The sequence below is a fragment of the Pezoporus wallicus genome, unplaced genomic scaffold (genome assembly GCF_028554395.1).
Source record: "Pezoporus wallicus isolate ANWC-B61680 ecotype Strahan unplaced genomic scaffold, APGP_CSIRO_Pwel_v1 contig_12948, whole genome shotgun sequence".
NCBI classification, from domain to species: domain Eukaryota; kingdom Metazoa; phylum Chordata; class Aves; order Psittaciformes; family Psittacidae; genus Pezoporus; species Pezoporus wallicus.
Genome location: NW_026635353.1, coordinates 1 through 16,649, shown reverse-complemented (window position 1 = coordinate 16,649; position 16,649 = coordinate 1). Strand labels below are relative to the sequence as shown.

Genomic DNA, 16,649 nt, shown 5'->3' with positions numbered 1-16,649 from the left:
CCGAAAGGCCGGCGGTGATTGGCTGCTGGGTCGGAGGCTCGAGTGGGGCCAGGGGCGCCGCTGGGTCCTAGCGCCCGCGGGGGCAGAGCGGGAGCGCAGCTGGATCCAATGGGGGGGACCCACAGCTGGATCCAATGGGGGGGACCCACAGCTGGATCCAATGGGAAGGGATCCACAGCCGGATCCAATGGGGGTGATCCACAGCTGGATCCAATGGGGGGATCCACAGCTGGATCGGGGGGGGGGGACGACGACACAGCTGGATCCAATGGGAAGGGATCCACAGCTGGATCCCAGGGGGGGGGAACACAGCTGGATCCAATGGGGGGGACCCACAGCTGGATCCAATGGGGGGATCCACAGCTGGATCGGGGGGGGACGACGACACAGCTGGATCCAATGGGAAGGGATCCACAGCTGGATCCAATGGGGGTGATCCACAGCTGGATCCAATGGGGGGATCCACAGCTGGATCGGGGGGGGGGGGACGACGACACAGCTGGATCCAATGGGAAGGGATCCACAGCTGGATCGGGGGGGGGGGGGGGGGGGACACGGACGGGGACGGACCATGATGGACACACAGCTGGATCCAATGGGAAAGGATCCACAGCTGGATCCAATGGGGGGGTTCCACAGCTGAATCCAAGGGGGGGAACACAGCTTGATCCAATGGGAAGGGATCCACAGCTGGATCCAATGGGGGGGGAAACACAGCTGGATCTAAAGGGGGATCCCACAGCTGGATCCAATGGGGGGGATCCACAGCCGGATCTAAAGGGGGGATCCCACAGCCGGATCCAATGGGAAGGACCCACAGCGGGATCCAATGGGAAGGGATCCACAGCCGGATCCAATGGGGGGGATCCACAGCTGGATCCAATGGGGGAGAAACACAGCTGGATGCAATGGGAAGGGATCCACAGCGGGATGCAATGGGAAGGGATCCACAGCTGGATGCAATGGGGGGGGACGACACAGCTGGATCTAATGGGAAGGGATCCACAGCTGAATCCAATGGGAAGGGATCCACAGCTGGATCCAATGGGGGGGATCCACAGCTGGATCCAATGGGAAGGGATCAACAGCTGGATCCAATGGGGGGGATCCACAGCCGGATCCAATGGGAAGGGATCCACAGCTGGATCCAATGGGGCGGGGGGGGTGAACACATCTGGATCCAATGGGGTGGATCCACAGCGGGATCCAGAACCTTGTGCTTGAACACGGAGCACCCCTTGGGCTTTTCCCGCTCTGGGAACCCAGACGATTCCCACATTCGGGAATTCCGCTCGGCTCCACACGGACGTTGCTGGGGAAGGGACAGCCCAGCCCCTGCAGCCCCCACTGAGCCCCCCCAATCCCCCCGTCCCCTCCAATCCCCCTCCCATCCATTCCAACCCCCGCACTGACTCAACCCCCCCCCCCAGGATGCTCAAATCCAGGTTTTTACCCTTTATTTTGACTGATTCTCTTCATTCTTTGCTTTAGGTCAGGAAGTCATCGGCTACAACCGGAGGCACTTACAGGCGGCAGAGCAAGGGGGGGTACCCCCGGCCATGGCACTGGGGGGGATGGATGGGGATGGGGGGGTTATGGGGGGGAGGGGGGTGGGGTTTTTGTTCCTTTTCCTGGTTTTATACAATTAATAAAAGTCTGTAAAAATATTTACAACCTCCGGCCCCCGGCTCCTTCCTCCCGATCCCGATCCCGATCCCGCTCCTAGGGGCTGGGAAAGGCTCCCGGTGCCACCAACCCAGGAGGCTCCAGCATCACCATCACCCCCCCCACGCTGCTCCAGTCTCACCCCCGAGGGTCCCTTTGGGAATGCGGTGGGATGGAGCCGGGATGAGCTATACAAAAAAAGGGGGGATCCCGGCTCGGGATAAGGGGGAGAAAGCCCCAAAATCATTGATTTTATAGTGAATATATTAATACAAAATTTGGGGGGGGAGGAAAGGAGGAAGAGGAAGGAGGAAGGAAGCAAAGGGGCAGGGCTAAGATCAGCCCCACAGCGCCAGAGATGGGGACAAAGTGCAATGGTGACCCCCCCCAAATCATCTCTAATCCATAGTGGGTTATGGGGGGAGCGGGGGGGGGGGCACAAACAGGGGTTAGACATAGGGCTTGGGGGGGGGGGGTGGTGGTGGGGGTCCCCCCCACTTCCATAGCCCCATTCCCAAGCCCTAATTGAGGAGGGAGGGCTCGGCCGAGCGGATGATGGTGGGTCTGTTGGGAGCGGCCGGGGGCCTCCTGCTGCAGAGAGATGGGGATGGGGTGAGCACGGATTGGGGGGCTCCAAGGAGGATTGGATCCGCCCCCCCAACCCCGCATGGCAGAGGCCATGGATGCGGCTCTTACCTGGGCACGCCGGGCGGGATTCCAGGCGGGATGCGGGCCGGGCGCAGCGGGATCTGCGGCGGCGCCGAGAAGGGGTCGTTGTTGGCAGCGAAGAGGAGCTGGGGTCCGGGGCGGGACGGGATGGGGGGGGCGGCCGAGGAGGAGGAGGAGGAGGAGGATGAAGAAGAGGAAGGAGTGGAAAGAGCCCCGGCAGGGATGGGGATGAGCGGAGGCCCCGGCGTGGGGCCGCGCACGGCCGGGGGCCGGCCCGGGGGCAGGATGCTGGAGGGGCGGCGCTGGGGCGGGGGGCTGCGGAGAAGAGACAAGAGGGAGATGATGGGAGCCCGCTGGGAGCCCGGCATTCCCATAGGGAACGGTGCAGGGAACGGGAGCAGACCTGTGGGCGGAGGGGCCGCTCTGGAGCCAGGTGTCGTCGACGGGGGGGGGCACGGGGGTGGACACGGTGCTGGTGCTGATGTCGCCGATGATGTGCAGCGCCTCCTTGAGCGCGTGGTACATGCGGAGCATCTCGTCGCGGCGCTGCGCCTGCTCCGCAGACTCCTCCATGAGGCTGCTCTGGTCGGCCGAGGAGTAAAGGTAGGCCAGGAGCTCGGAGTGGATGAAGTCCTTGGTCTGGAGATGGATGGGAGACGGGCAGGGAAGGAGGGAATGGGATTTGGTGGGATCGGGATGCAGGTTCCCACCCCTGGCTATGGGTAGCGACAGCATCCCTAGAGGAGGCTGCTCCAAGCTCATGCATCCCACATCCCATCAAACCCCATTGCCTCATTCCATGCCCATATCCCATCTCCAGACCTGGGAGCAGCTCTGGGATACGGGCAGGGAAGGAGGGAATGGGATTTGGTGGGATCGGGATGCAGGTTCCCACCCCTGGCTATGGGTAGCGACAGCATCCCTAGAGGAGGCTGCTCCAAGCTCGTGCATCCCACGTCCCACCAAACCCCATTCCCTCATTCCATGCCCGTGTCACATCTCCAGACCTGGGAGCAGCTCTGGGATACGGGCAAGGAATCAGGGAATGGGATTTGGTGGGATTGGGATGGGATCCCTAGAGGAGGCTGCTCCAAGCTCATGCATCCCACATCCCATCAAACCCCATTGCCTCATTCCATGCCCATATCCCATCTCCAGACCTGGGAGCAGCTCTGGGATACAGGCAGGGAAGGAGGGAATGGGATTTGGTGGGATTGGGATGCAGGTTCCCACCCCTGGCTATGGGGACCGATAGCATCACTAGAGGAAGTTGCTCCAAGCCCATGCATCCCATGTCCCACCAAATCCCCTTCCCTGATTCCATGCCCGTATCCCAGAGCTGCTCCCAGGTCTCTCCCAGGTCTGGAGATGGGATATGGGCATGGACTGAGGGCGGTGGGATCGGGATGCAGGTTCCCACCCTTGGCTATGGGTAGTGACAGCATCCCTAGAGGGGGCTGCTCCAAGCTCACCTTGAGGGATGGCGCATCCCATGTCCCACCAAATCCCATTCCTTCATTCCATGCCCGTATCCCAGAGCTGCTCCCAGGTCTGGAGATGGGATATGGGCATGGAAGGAGGGAATGGGGGCGGTGGGATCTGGATGCAGGTTCCCACCCCTGGCTATGGGTAGGGACAGCATCCCAAGAGGAGGTTGCTCCGAGCTCGTGCATCCCACGTCCCACCAAACCCCATTCCCTCATTCCATGCCCGCATCCCAGCGCTGCTCCCAGCTCTCCCCTCCGTGCAGCTAAGGGAGGGAATTCCGGGTTTCTCCCGCCGCTGCCCCCCCCCGCTCACGTTGTTGATCATGAGGTGCATGATGGTCTTTGGCATGAGATCCCGGATGGATTTGTTGATGATGCCCACGTAGGAATCCACGAGGTTGCGGATGGTCTCCACCTGCCGCTCCAGCTGGGGATCCATGGAAAACGTGTTCTCCTGAGCGCCGTCCTCCGGCTCCGTCTGCGCAGGGAAAACCGGGATCAGCCCCCGGAACCACCCCCCCCCACCCATTCCCATCCCACACGGATGCCGTTATCCCACGGGAAGCAGGTGCTACCACGGGGCCTCTCGGGGTGATCCCATGGGGTTATCCAAACCCCGCCTTGGGAACACCGGGATCTGCATCCCCTGGGGTGGGGGGGGGCCGTGCTCCCAGCTCTGGGATGCCTCATCCCACCCGGAAAAGGGCATTTACTTGGTCTTTCTCCGGATAAACTCCGGCGCGGAGGAAGGAGGCTTTCCAGCTGTCCACGTCCTCCTGGGAATCACAGGCCAGCTCGATCTGACGGAGGTCCTTGTACACGTTCCTGGGGAGCAAGGAGCGAGCGGGAGCATCATCCCGGCATTCCCGGCGGGATTCCAGCCGCCTGCCCCCCTACCTCTGCTCCGTGTTGAAGATGGCGAAGACGTGCTTGTTGGACATGAAGCCCTTCTCCACATCCCGGATTTTCAAGTTATCCAGAGGCAACATGTATTTCTTCTCCTTCTCCTGGGAAAGAAAGATGGGAATGGGAATGGGGAGGGGGTGTATGAAATCCCGACCCTCGGAGCAGCCCCTTCCTTCATTTCCCATCGGGAACGGGCACTTTCGGGATGCTTGGGATGGAGCTGGATCACAGCCCCCAAATCCCTGCCTGGATCCCGCCTTCCCTCGGACGGGATGCGGTGCCTCGCGCTCCCCCAGGAGCCCGGGATGGGGCTGGAGCTGGGACGCGGCACATCTGGAACGGGTTAGGAAGGAGCCCGGCGCCAGATGTGGAGCGGAGGCACCGAGGGGCCCCCGGCACCGCCCCATTTCCTGCCCCAAATCCAACGGGAAGGGAAGGGAAGGGGCTGGAATTCTCCTTCCCCAGCCTGGATTGGGCTGCACGAGGACTGTGCCACGTCAGAAGGGAGACAAAGCGGCCGCCGCCGGGAAAGGGGGAAGGAACGGAGCCGGGATGAAGCCAAACGGATCCCAAATCCCAGCTGGAATTCCGGCCCGGCCTGCCCAGTGTTCAGACTACCTGTTCAGGATGCTTCCCCGTTGTACAGTAGTCTGCACATTGGTTAGATCGGATCCGGCCTTGCGGCATCACCGGTACCCAGGTAAGCAATGGAATTGGGGGGGACACGACACGGACACATCCCAAATCCCTCCTTTTTGGAGGCAAATCCAATGGATTTTGCTCCGTTCGTGGAGCTGGGATGAGGTGGGATGGGGGGGGAGAAGGAGCCAGGTGCTGGATGGGATCCGGGTCGGCAGAGCCCCACAGAGCCTCATCCATCCCAGGGCTGGTGCTCATTAGAGCTGGAATGGGGGGGTTATTCCGGCTCCACCACCTCAACACATTCCCTTCTCCTTTAGGAAGCGGATTTCCATAGGGAATGGGGGGGGGGATAAAGGGAAAAGAGGCTCAAATCCGGCTCCCGGGAAATAAAGGCTGTTTCCATCTCCATGGGCTGGTGTGGTGGTACCCAAGGGCCGAGGCAGCAAATCCCATGGGATAAAGGGATCCTGGGGGAGCAGCGGGCTCCTGGCACACCAAAAGCCCGGGATGGAGGGAATGGGGCTCATTCCCTGTGCCCTCATGGGGTGTCAGTGCCTGGTGGTTTCCAGACCTTTCCCCCCCGGCTGGATCCCGGTGCAGGGATTTCAATCCCAAAGGAATTGTGCAGGACACGGTGGCCTTCCCACAGGGAATGGCAGGGTGACAACGCACCCATGGGGGCAGAGATGGGCTTTTCCCTTGGATCCAGGATTTCCACCAACCGGCATCCATCCCAGCCAGGGTGGGGAAGGATGGGGACACAGGGAGCCCTGGATCCCTCTTGATGGGAGCCACAGTGCCCCCCTCGGACCCTGAAAGAGGCAGGATGCAGCTGATCCCATGGGATCTCCCCGGCCCCCCCTTCCCGGCACGCACCTCCTCATCCTTGTACCAGGATAAGGATTCCGCCGTCAGCACGAACCAGTATTCCTTGGATCCTCCCTTCATGATGCTGATGTTGTTGATGGTGAGCCAGCCCCTACGGATCACCTGCAGGCACAGGATGCAGTGGGGGGGGGGGAGTGGAGGGGAGGAAGGAAGGAATGGTTACAGGCTCCTGCACAGCATTCCCGCATGGAAAAGTGCTCCCGAGCCCGCCTGGATCCTGCAGGGAAGCCCCAACCTTCGTTCCCAAAGCGCATCCCACCAGGGAGCTGTTATCCTGCATCCATGGCAACTCCCATGCGCAGGGGATGGGAAGCACGAGGGAGCATTCCAGGCCCTATCCCAACCGGGATCCCAGGGCAGGGGGGAGGAAGCTGCAGGGAGCACCAAGGAGCATCCCGGCATTCCCAAGGCAACAGCACTGCCTCTGCCGGGAGTTTTCCATGGATCCCACGGGGCTGGGAGCCATGGGATGGAGGGAAGGGGACTGGGAGCCGTGGCTCTCCCTCTTCTCGCCATCACCCCTCTGCACCGGCAAAACCCATGGGAGAGATGCCGGCATCCTGGAATTCCAGGAGAGATTCCAGCCAAGTCGGGAATGGCACCGATCCCCCCCCCCCCCCCCCAATTCAAATCCATGTTCCCAGTCCCTGTCCCGAGTTATGGGATGCTTGAGCTCAGGTTAGTACCACACACAGGTTAGTAATGGGGAGGGGGGTGGATCTGAGCCCCCCACTCCAGGCATGGAGCCTGGGATAATGGGAATGTTGTGGAGAGGGGAAGGAGGAGCCCAGGAATTCCACCTTCAAGTGAAGGGATCACCTTGTGCTGAACCGAGTCTGGTTTTAAAGGATCCAGGAATGGGATGGAGCTGGGATGCGGGAAGGGAGCAGGGATGGGGGGAGCAGGGATGGGGGGAGCAGGGATGGGGGGAGCAGGGATGGGGGGAGCAGGGATGGGGGGAGCAGGGATGCGGGAAGGGGGCAGGGATGCGGGAAAGGGGCAGGGATGCGGGAAAGGGGCAGGGATGCGGGAAGGGGGCAGGGATGGGGGGAGCAGGGATGAGGGGGAGCAGGGATGGGGGGAGCAGGGATGGGAGGAGCAGGGATGGGGGGGAGCAGGGATGGGGGGGAGCAGGGATGCGGGAAGGGGGCAGGGATGGAGGGAAGGGGGCAGGGATGGAGGGAAGGGGGCAGGGATGGAGGGAAGGGGGCAGGGATGGAGGGAAGGGGCAGGGATGCGGGAAGGGGGCAGGGATGGAGGGAAGGGGGCAGGGATGGAGGGAAGGGGGCAGCACATTCCTTTAACACCAAATCCATCAGGGATTTCTCCAACGGGATCGGGATGGGGCAATGTGCCCGGGAGTGGCTCCAAGGGGAGCCCTGGAATGCCCAATTATCCCATCTCCCCCTTCCCATCGCCTGGATTTGGGGCCTGGGGGCCCCTCTGGATTGGGAAAAACATGGGGATGGTGCCAGGAGGAAATGGAAGCGTCCGAAGAGCCGGGAATTGGGCCCGGAGCCCTCCCAGCCACCCCACCATGGGGTCCAACGGCAAAGCCTTCCGGGAGGAGCGGGATGGATGCCGGATCCCGGTTTTCCCAGTTTCCTTCCCAAGGGATTGATCCAGGCTCCTGAGCAACCCCCGCCCAGTGATTCCGGAGCCGGAACACCCAAACTGGATGGATTTGGGGATCGGTTTTCCCTCTCGGACACTTCCATCTCCTCAGAGGCCGGCTCCAAGGGAATCCCTTTTCCATAGGGAAGGAACTCCCCGGGATGAGCACGCGGCAGCAGAGCCTCTCCCATGGCTGCCTATGGAATCTCATGGATAACTCCCCCCGCTCCCCCCTTCGGCTTCCACCTTGCCAAGCCCCTTGGCTGTGGGCATGAGGGAATTCCCAGCTCCGGGATCAGACCATGGGGTTATCCCGTCCGCCCCGTGCTCAATCCCGGGGAGCTGGGAGGCGTCCTTTGGGATTGGGAAGAGGTTTTCCCAGCAGGAAGAACGGCCGCCACCGGGGTCTCTACCATTGCTATGTGGGTACTTACCAGTATCTCCCCCTTTAGGGCACAAAATTAAACGGGGGGGGGGGGGGAGGCAAAGAAAAAGTGGGAAAAGGAGATGGAAAAGTGAAGGAAAAACGGGAAGGATGGAGGGAAGAGCACAAAAACGCAGGAAAACAGCAAAAGAAAACCAGGGACATGCCATTAATGATCATTGCAGTGTTAATGTCCCACCACATTCCTGGCATTCCCAGCCCGGAGCTGGGAGCCACTGTTCCCCCCACCCCCGCCGTCTCCATCCCCACGATTCCCTAAGGAAGGGGGTGAGGGAGGAGCGGGGCTCCCGCTTCCCGAGGGATCCGTACCTGGTTGGGAATGGCCCTTTTCTTGTTGGCCTGGGTGTTCCGCTGCTGGGCGCTGCGGGCAAGAGAAGAAGGAGCCTTAAGGGGGAGGGGGAGCAAAGCCAAGCCCCCCCTGGACCGCGTATTCCCAGCCGGAATGCCGTAAGGAAGAGCCGAGTCCGAAGGGGAAGCCCGTTGCGTGCAATGCAACCAGAAGAGAATCTCCCATTCCCAAGGGAGATTCCTGCCGCAGCCCCTTCCACCGCAAGGCCCAGCACCAGTAAGGCTTCCTGGTCTCCAGCAATTCCCAGTTCCCTTCCCAGTTGGAAAACGAGCACCGGAGGGGAAGCTACCTGTCTCTCCTGAGCAACCAAAGGTGCGGGATGGAACCGTTAAGTCGGGAGCGGGGGGACAAAATCCGGGAGGAAGAGTTAGGATAACGCCGGCATTCCCCACGGAGCAGCAGTTACAAGCACAAAAGAGGGGGGCCCTTTCCTGTCTCCTCTCCCCACTTCCAAAGGCAGGGAATTCCGGCCCTCAAACCTTGGGATACGGGAAGGGGGGGGATGCGCAGCACGCTTGGTGGAAGCCATCCCTGCGCCGTAGCATCCCGATGGGATGAGCTCCAGTCCCCATCCAAATCCAATGGGAAATGTGGGAGGAGGAGCTCCCCGGCTCTTCCCAAAGATCCCTGTGGGATCGGGGCTGGGGGGGTTGGGACACACACATGGAGTGAGCAGGGCCATGCTGCAGGAGCAGGTACCCACCCGGTCGTGACGTGCTGCTCTGTGTAACAGCTGGGGAGTGGGAAGAGAGTCGGAGGAATCCATAGGGAAGAGGGAGATGGTTCCAAGGAAAAACAGGAGAGATTAGGAAGAGAGAGGAGGGAATTGTGGAGGAAAGACAACGGAAAAGGGGGGGAAGAAAGAGAAGAACAAGAGGAAGCCGGCGTGAGATGGGAAAAGGGGGGACCAGCTCCAGCAGGGATCCAGGGACACCAAGGCCGGAGCTCCGGATGGTTCCGGATGCATGGACTGGGGCTGCGCCCATGGCCCAAAGCAAGGCAAGGCCAAGAGGAGCGCTCCCCCCTCCTGATCCTGATCCTGGTCCTGGGAAGAGCTCCAAAGGATGGGAGATGCTTTGCTCCGTTGGGACAGGAGGAGTTATTCCGCCTCCCCTCCAATTCCCAGTGTGCGGGGGGGCTGAGCAAGGGGATGGGAGCTCCCGCATCCCACATCCAAAGGGGCCGCTGTGGGATTGACGGGATGCAGGAGGCTCCCGGGGCAGTTTTCCTGGGATGGGATGGGATGGATGGGATGGGGGGGGGGGGGGGGGGGTGAGGCATGGGCAGCACCAGGAACCTCACTTCTAAAGCAGCTCAGGATGTATCCCGCCGGGAATGGACTCACTTGGCGAAGCCAATGAAGTCCTCGTGGTTGGTGTTGATGTAGGAGAGCTCGATGTCGATGAGCAGCAGGATCTGGGAAGAGGGGGAAGGAAGTTGGCCCAGCACCAAGAGGGAGCTTGGGCAAGCGGCAGGATGGGTGCTGGGCCTCACCTGGTCCTTGGTCCTGCCCTCCCGCTCCCGGATGTGGGTGGTGACGATGCGCTCCGTCTCCTCCCGTAACCTGGGGTAGGAGCCGAGCTGAAAGCAAAGGGAAAAGATCCAAGGAAAAGGAAACAAAGGGAAAAGATCCAAGGAAAAGGAAGGAAAGGGAAAAGATCCAAGGAAAAGGAAGGAAAGGGAAAAGATCCAAGGAAAAAGGAAGGAAAGGGAAAAGATCCAAGGAAAAGGAAGCAAAGGGAAAAGATCCAAGGAAAAGGAAGGAAAGGGAAAAGATCCAAGGAAAAGGAAGGAAAGGGAAAAGATCCAAGGAAAAAGGAAGGAAAGGGAAAAGATCCAAAGAAAAGGAAGGAAAGGGAAAAGACCCAAGGAAAAAGGAAGGAAAGGGAAAAGATCCAAGGAAAAGGACGGAAAGGGAAAAGATCCAAGGAAAAAGGAAGGAAAGGGAAAAGACCCAAGGAAAAAGGAAGGAAAGGGAAAAGACCCAAGGAAAAGGAAGGAAAGGGAAAAGATCCAAGGAAAAGGAAGGAAAGGGAAAAGACCCAAGGAAAAAGGAAGGAAAGGGAAAAGATCCAAGGAAAAAGGAAGGAAAGGGAAAAGATCCAAGGAAAAGGAAGGAAAGGAAAAGTCTCTGTGGGGCCGTGGCCGAGGACACGGAGCTTTGGGAGCACTTGAGCCAAGCCCTTGTGCCACCACCGCCGCCCCACGCGCCGGCATTCCCGATGCGCATCCCGGTGCCGGGAGGATGTGGTGCCCCGTCCCCCCACCCCGCAATGACCCCCAAGTGAAGTGGGCTCCTCTCCACCACCAGATTCCAACCCATCCCTGGAGCATCCATCCTGGAGATGGAGGGAGGGAATCCCATTGGGAAGCGCTGTCCTGGCCCACGGGAGCAAGCTGTGCCCGGACCACGCTGGCATCGGAACGATCCCGCTCCAAACACCCCCTTGGATCCCGTCGCCTCCTCGCCTGGATGCGCCCCATTCCCAGTAACCCAGGCGCTTGTCCCAGTTTAAGGCATCTTGAGGGACGAGGTCTGGGGCCATTCCAAGGAGCTGGATGTTATCCATGGAAACAGCAGCTCCCGGGTGATGGAAAACATCCATGGATACGGAGGGCAACGGCAGGGTGGGAGGCTGGGGTGATGCAGCCTTGATTCCAAGCGCTCCGGGGTGGAGCCAGGGGATCATTCCCGATGCCAAGGGGCGGGAAGGGGCTGGGATGGGCTCAGTACCTTACTGGTGCACTGCCGGACCGTGTTGATGAGCTCCTGGATGACGAGGTCCACGCACTTGAGGCACGGCTCCTTGAGCTTCACCACTTGCTTCTTCACGATGGCCTCGAAGGCCAGGTCCGGGGTGAAGAGCCCCGTCCTATGGGAGACACCAAAAGTGGGCATCGGGAGCGATCCCTTGGGATGGAGGCACTAAGCCCAGCCCCGCGAAGGCACGGCAGAGCTGCATGGAAATGGGAATGAAGTGCTCTGGGGCATCGGAGCCAAGCAGCTCTGCTCCATCGCCATCAATCCCTTTGGAATGGCTGATCCCGCACTTGCCTCACTCCATGGATGTTCTTGATGGCGTAGCTGATCTCTCGCCTCAAATCCTTCTCGTCAAACTCCATCTGAAGGAGCAGGAAGAAGCCCAGGGAATGGGGTTGAGCCCCAGGGAATGGGGTTGAGCCCCAGGCCATTCCCGAGCCCGTGCCGGCGCTTCCAGCCGGGATTTACCTTCACGAGCTCGAAGGGGAACCTCTCGTGGAAGATGCGGTTGATCCTGGCGCCACCGGAGAGCTCCAGCGTGTCCACCTGGTCCCCGGAGCCCTCGATCCGCTTCTCAAAGTCCACCCCGAACTGCTGGACCATCCTATGGGAAAGAGGGCGTGAGGACGCCGGGATGGGCTCCATCCCAGCCTGGGGGGATGAGCTCCTTCCCGCCCCATTCCATGACGCTATGGGAAGCTCTCCTGTTTCCTCACTGGAAGGGCTTTGGAGCACCCCTTTGTTGCCATGGCTTCAAGGGATGGGTCCAACCCGGCTGGGGCCCTAAGAGGAACCTTACTGCAGCAGCGCTTTGGTTTTCCGCGTGGGATCATCGGGCCGGAAGTTCTTGTACTCCTCCACCTCCTTTTCCAGGGATAGGAGCTGGCTCTGGAGCTTGCTCCGTAGGGAAGGCAGCGTCTCCCGGATGTGGTTGGTCAATTGCTGCGCGACAACGGCCGTTACCGACAGCCCCAGGGCCGGAGATACCCAGGGGTGCTGCTCCCTGCCCCGCTGCCAGCGCCACGGAGGAGCCCATCCCAACCTGGTTCAGGACCTTCTGGAGGTGGGGGGTGCCCATGCGGTCGGCCATGTGCCGGTAAGCGGGGTGGGAGAGGAAGAACTTGCGCTCGGCGGCCAGCGCGGCCCTGATGTCCTTCTTGCCATCGATGTCCTTCTGGCTCCGGTTGACCACCCCGATGTAGCCTGCAATGGGAAACGGTGGGTCCCGTTCCAGAGCTTCCCTTTGGGAAGCAGATCTGGGGCTGGGGCGGGGGTGGCAATGGAAGGGGATGGAAAAGAGGATGAGGAAGGGGATGGAGTTGGTTGGGGAGGCTCAGGAGAAGCTGTGGGGAGGCCCCAGGGTCTGAAGGGGACTCCAAGGATGGGGAATCTTTATCATGGACAGGACAAGTGCAGGTTGGATACAAGGATGCTGGGACACTGGGATGAAGGGAGAAGGTTGGGATGAAGGGAGAAGGTTGGGATGCCCCATCCCTGGCAGTGTCCAAGGTGTTTGCATCGACCCTCTCCAGTGGAAGGCGCCCCTTGGCGTTCCAGCAGGTTGGAACTGATCCTTCCCAACCCCATTCCATGATGTTCCCCCTGACTGGAGGAGGCTGGGGGTTGGATCCCAAAGTGGTACCTCTCCGGAGAGGAAGCAGCTTGTTCTCCAGCACATCCCTGGCATCCGTGCCTTCATCCATGAGATCCAGCTTGGTGATGACGCCGATGGTCCTCAAGCCTGATGCGACCCCATGGAAAACGAGGCCCCGGTGAGGCTCCCTGCTCCATCCCATCGGATCAGGAGCGTGAGGATGCATCCCCAACCCCCCCCCAACCCTTTTACCTTGCGGATCGACTTCCTTGGCCATCTTGAGCGCGTCCGAGTTGGCCAGATCCATGTTGGCCGGCGTGACGGCGAGGATGAGGCTGCTCTCCCTGCTGATGAACTGCAGGATCATGTCCTTGATCTGGTACTCGATGTCCTGCGGCTGGTCCCCGACGGGCACCTTGGTGATGCCCGGGAGGTCGATGAGGGTCAGGTTCAACACTGGCACGGGAAAGGAGGCCGCGGTGAAGGAAGGTGGGAATGCCGCCATTCCCGGCGCCTGGAAGCAGGGCCGAGGGCCGCTCACCGTGCGGGGAGTACACGCGGAGGTTGATGGGGATGGGGGAGATGCCTTTGTTGGTCCCCGTCACCCGGTCGGTTTCCGCCTCGATTTCCTGCCGCACCTCGTCGAAATCCGTGAATTTCTTGGATTTGCAGTGCAGGAATTCGGCGTATTCTGGGAAAGAACGGGAAAACCGGGATGGGAATAACGGGGGTAACGGCAACGTGGCCACGGGGAGCCCCCGAGAGGACACGGCAAAGGGCCTGGCATCCTGGAATGGATGGCGAAGGACCTGAAAGCGCAGCCCGGTTCCAGCCCTCTGGAATGGGCAGGGGGGCACCGGACCGCCGCCAGGGAGGGGGCATCCCAACCTCTTCCCATCCAAGCCCGTCCCAGGGTCCACACCTGTCTTGGAGAAGATGAGCTGCAGGATGAGGGGCCGCCGGGTGACGATGCCAGAGCCGCGGGGCAGGAAATCCCTAGGAGGAATTGGAAAAGCGGGAATTGGGATGCAAGGAGCTGGGATCCAAGGCTCCCCTCTGGCTCCGCAGCTCCATAGGATCCAGCAGCCGGAGGTGGGAGAGGGGGAAGGATCCCTGCTCCCAAGGCCGCACACACCCCCCCCCCCCATCCCTCCCTAAGGAAAAGGGGAGGGATGGAAGCTCATCCCTGCTCCCTAAGGGAGACGAGAGCGGCTCCCGCCTCCCTGCAGGAACCCGGGAAGCAGCTTCCATTGGGAGAGCTCCATATTCCCACTTCAGAAGGGAATGGATGGGATAACCCCCCCATTTCGGACGGGCCAAGGAAACGGTGCTGCCCCGAGCATTCCGGGCCGGAATCGCACGAAAGTGGGAATGGGATGGGCAGGTGGGTCTGCCCAGCAGCGCCATGCTGCTTGCCAGGAAACGGGAATGCCGAGCTCCTTGGGAGAGAGACGCGAGGGCCAAAGGGGATGCTTCCATTAGCATCCAGCGCAGGGATGCAGGTCACGGGGATCCCGACCGCCTCCCATCCGGCTGGGGATTCCAGGTGGGAATGTCACGGGATGGGTTGGGAGCCAATGGCCCGTGCCTGGCATTGCTGGGGCTGGAAAAGCGGGACGGGAGCTTCCTGCCCAACCGGGAGGACAGGTCCTGCGGGAAGCGGCACGGGGCAAGGGAGGGAAGTGGCTGAGGCCCCGGCCCTGGTCCCTCCGCTCCCATGGGAGCTGCCGGCTTCCTGCTATCCCTATGGACCCGGGTGGGATGCAGGCAGCGTCTCCATCGTTCCGTGATGCCCTGCTTGGGAAGAGCGGCACCAGGAAGCGGCTCCTTGGAGAGCTCAAAGGTCACCACCAGCAGCAGAGGAGGAGGAGGAGGAGGAAGAGCACAGGGAACATCCCTGGGGAACAGCCTCCTCCTGGGAGCAGCTCCCTCTCCCATCTCCCCCTGCACTGCCGGCCCCTGGGAACACCGGGAACGCCATGGGAAGGGCTCATAAAGCCCCATTGAGGTTCGGGCCCCGGGGGGGGAAGGGCCTCCCCACCACAAGGGCCCCATTGTCAGGGCTCAATGCCCGGGGTTGATCCCGCTCCGAGGACAGAGCAGCATTCCATGATTCCATGACCTAACCCAGGGAGGGAGGGGGCGTCCAGGGAGCTCACCCCAACCCTGCCTCTTCCTTGGGCCTTCTCCCTTATCCCGGGTCAGGGAATTGCCTTGGTCCAACCTTGGTGGGGCTCAGAAGCTTCAGGCCACTGGAGCCGACTCCGAGCTCAATCCCCAATGAGATCCCTCCAAAGGGGTTTATTCCAAGCGGGAATAACATCCTTCCCTGCGGCTCCTCGCAGCAGGGATGCAGGAGAAGGTGGGGAATGAGCAAAACCCCCATGTCACATCCTGCCTCCATCCACCGGGATACTGGGAGTCGGGATTCCAGGGCCTCTCATGCTCCCGATCCCCACTCAACCCCACCTTAAAAGCCTTTGGATGGGAGATCCCAAAGCTCCGTAACAAAGTTGGGATCCCCAGGGCCGGTTTTCCAGCACCTCCATGATGAGGAACTCCCAAAGGGAAGGGGAATAACTTGGATATCTGAAGCCCCCCCTGCATGAGGATATAAACAGCCTGGAATGGGATGGAATTCCCGCCTGGAATAGCTTCTTTGGGATGCAAAGGTGTTGCCAGGGCGGTGACAAGCCAGGCTGGGATGACAGCACAGGAAGTTGCCTATTGTTCCCATTCCAGCATCCGGGATGGGAACGGAGGAGCCCTGGAGCTGCAGGAATCCAGCTCCTTGCCCCATGGATCCCACTGACCTCGGCGGGGTGGAACCAGCTCCGCTGCCCCCGTTATCAGTGCCCAGCCCGCTGTCACCCTGCGGCTCGGCCCCTATCTCGGGGGCACAGGGCCCCACCGCAGCCCGGCGCTATCAGCCGGCTCCACGCTGTTAACCCGGGTTAACGGCGGTGATGGGGGGCCAGGAACCGTGCGGGATGCTCCGCTCCTGCATCCCGGTTCCCCCACCGGTACCCGCACCATTCCCCTACCTACGCTGTTAGCGTAAGAGTCCGGTACCCGCACCATACCCCTACCTACGCCGTTGGCGTAAGGGTCCGGTGCCCGCACCATGCCCCTACCCACGCCGTTGGCGTAAGGGGCCGGTGCCCGCACCATAACCCTACTACGCCGTTAGCGTAAGGGTCCGGCTCTGCCCGCGCGCTACGCCAAGTGCGTACGGCCCCGGCGGCTCGCTGCGCACTTTGCGTAGCGGCGGCGCACGGTCCCCTTCAGGCCGCGCCCTGCGCTCGGCCGGATTCCCGAAGCCGCGCTTACGCCAGCGGCGTAAAGGCCCCCGGCGCCGTCCCCGCCGGTACCGGCCGCCCCTCCCCGCCGTTACTCACCGGCCCACGAAGTTCTCGAGCACCGAGCTCTTGCCCGCGCTCTGCCCGCCCACCACGGCGATCTGCGGCAGGTCCAGGTGGCAGCTCTGCCCGATGGAGCTGAACGCGTCCTGCAGCTTGTTCACCAGCGGGATCAGCTCCTCCATGCCCCGGTTCCCCATAGCGGGGGGGGGGCCGGTGCCGGTACCGGCTCCTCACAGGCCCCGCGGCCAAACTTCCCCTCCGCGGCTC

General features: G+C 61.5%; 1 protein-coding gene across 2 annotated transcripts; it reads right to left on the bottom strand.

Moving 5' to 3' along the window:
* Nucleotides 1-2,147: 2,147 nt before the first annotated feature.
* Nucleotides 2,148-16,643, bottom strand: DNM2 (dynamin 2). 2 transcript variants are annotated; one of them, XM_057420120.1, is made up of 20 exons: nucleotides 16,419-16,643; nucleotides 13,943-14,016; nucleotides 13,562-13,711; nucleotides 13,273-13,476; nucleotides 13,069-13,167; nucleotides 12,469-12,629; nucleotides 12,226-12,368; nucleotides 11,895-12,030; nucleotides 11,721-11,788; nucleotides 11,400-11,538; nucleotides 10,160-10,246; nucleotides 10,011-10,081; nucleotides 8,626-8,677; nucleotides 6,246-6,359; nucleotides 4,719-4,828; nucleotides 4,535-4,646; nucleotides 4,135-4,299; nucleotides 2,738-2,973; nucleotides 2,362-2,649; nucleotides 2,148-2,256 (listed from the first exon to the last, which is right to left on the bottom strand). In XM_057420120.1, exons 1-20 carry the CDS (start codon nucleotides 16,577-16,579, stop codon nucleotides 2,187-2,189), a joined length of 2,640 nt encoding a protein of 879 aa, XP_057276103.1. In that variant the 5' UTR covers nucleotides 16,580-16,643; the 3' UTR covers nucleotides 2,148-2,186. The 2 variants fall into 2 exon arrangements, with proteins under 2 accessions (XP_057276103.1, XP_057276113.1); XM_057420130.1 differs by having other exon boundaries at nucleotides 2,159-2,253.
* Nucleotides 16,644-16,649: the final 6 nt, after the last annotated feature.

Excerpts from the sequence above, each read along its gene's own strand:
- DNM2 (XM_057420120.1), bottom strand. The coding sequence starts at position 16,579 with ATGGGGAACCGGGGCATGGAGGAGCTGATCCCGCTGGTGAACAAGCTG. Across the intron at positions 12,031-12,225 it reads AAAACCAAAGCGCTGCTGCA|GATGGTCCAGCAGTTCGGGG; the intron begins GTAAGGTTCCTC and ends TCTTTCCCATAG. Across the intron at positions 11,539-11,720 it reads AAGAACATCCATGGAGTGAG|GACGGGGCTCTTCACCCCGG; the intron begins GCAAGTGCGGGA and ends TGTCTCCCATAG.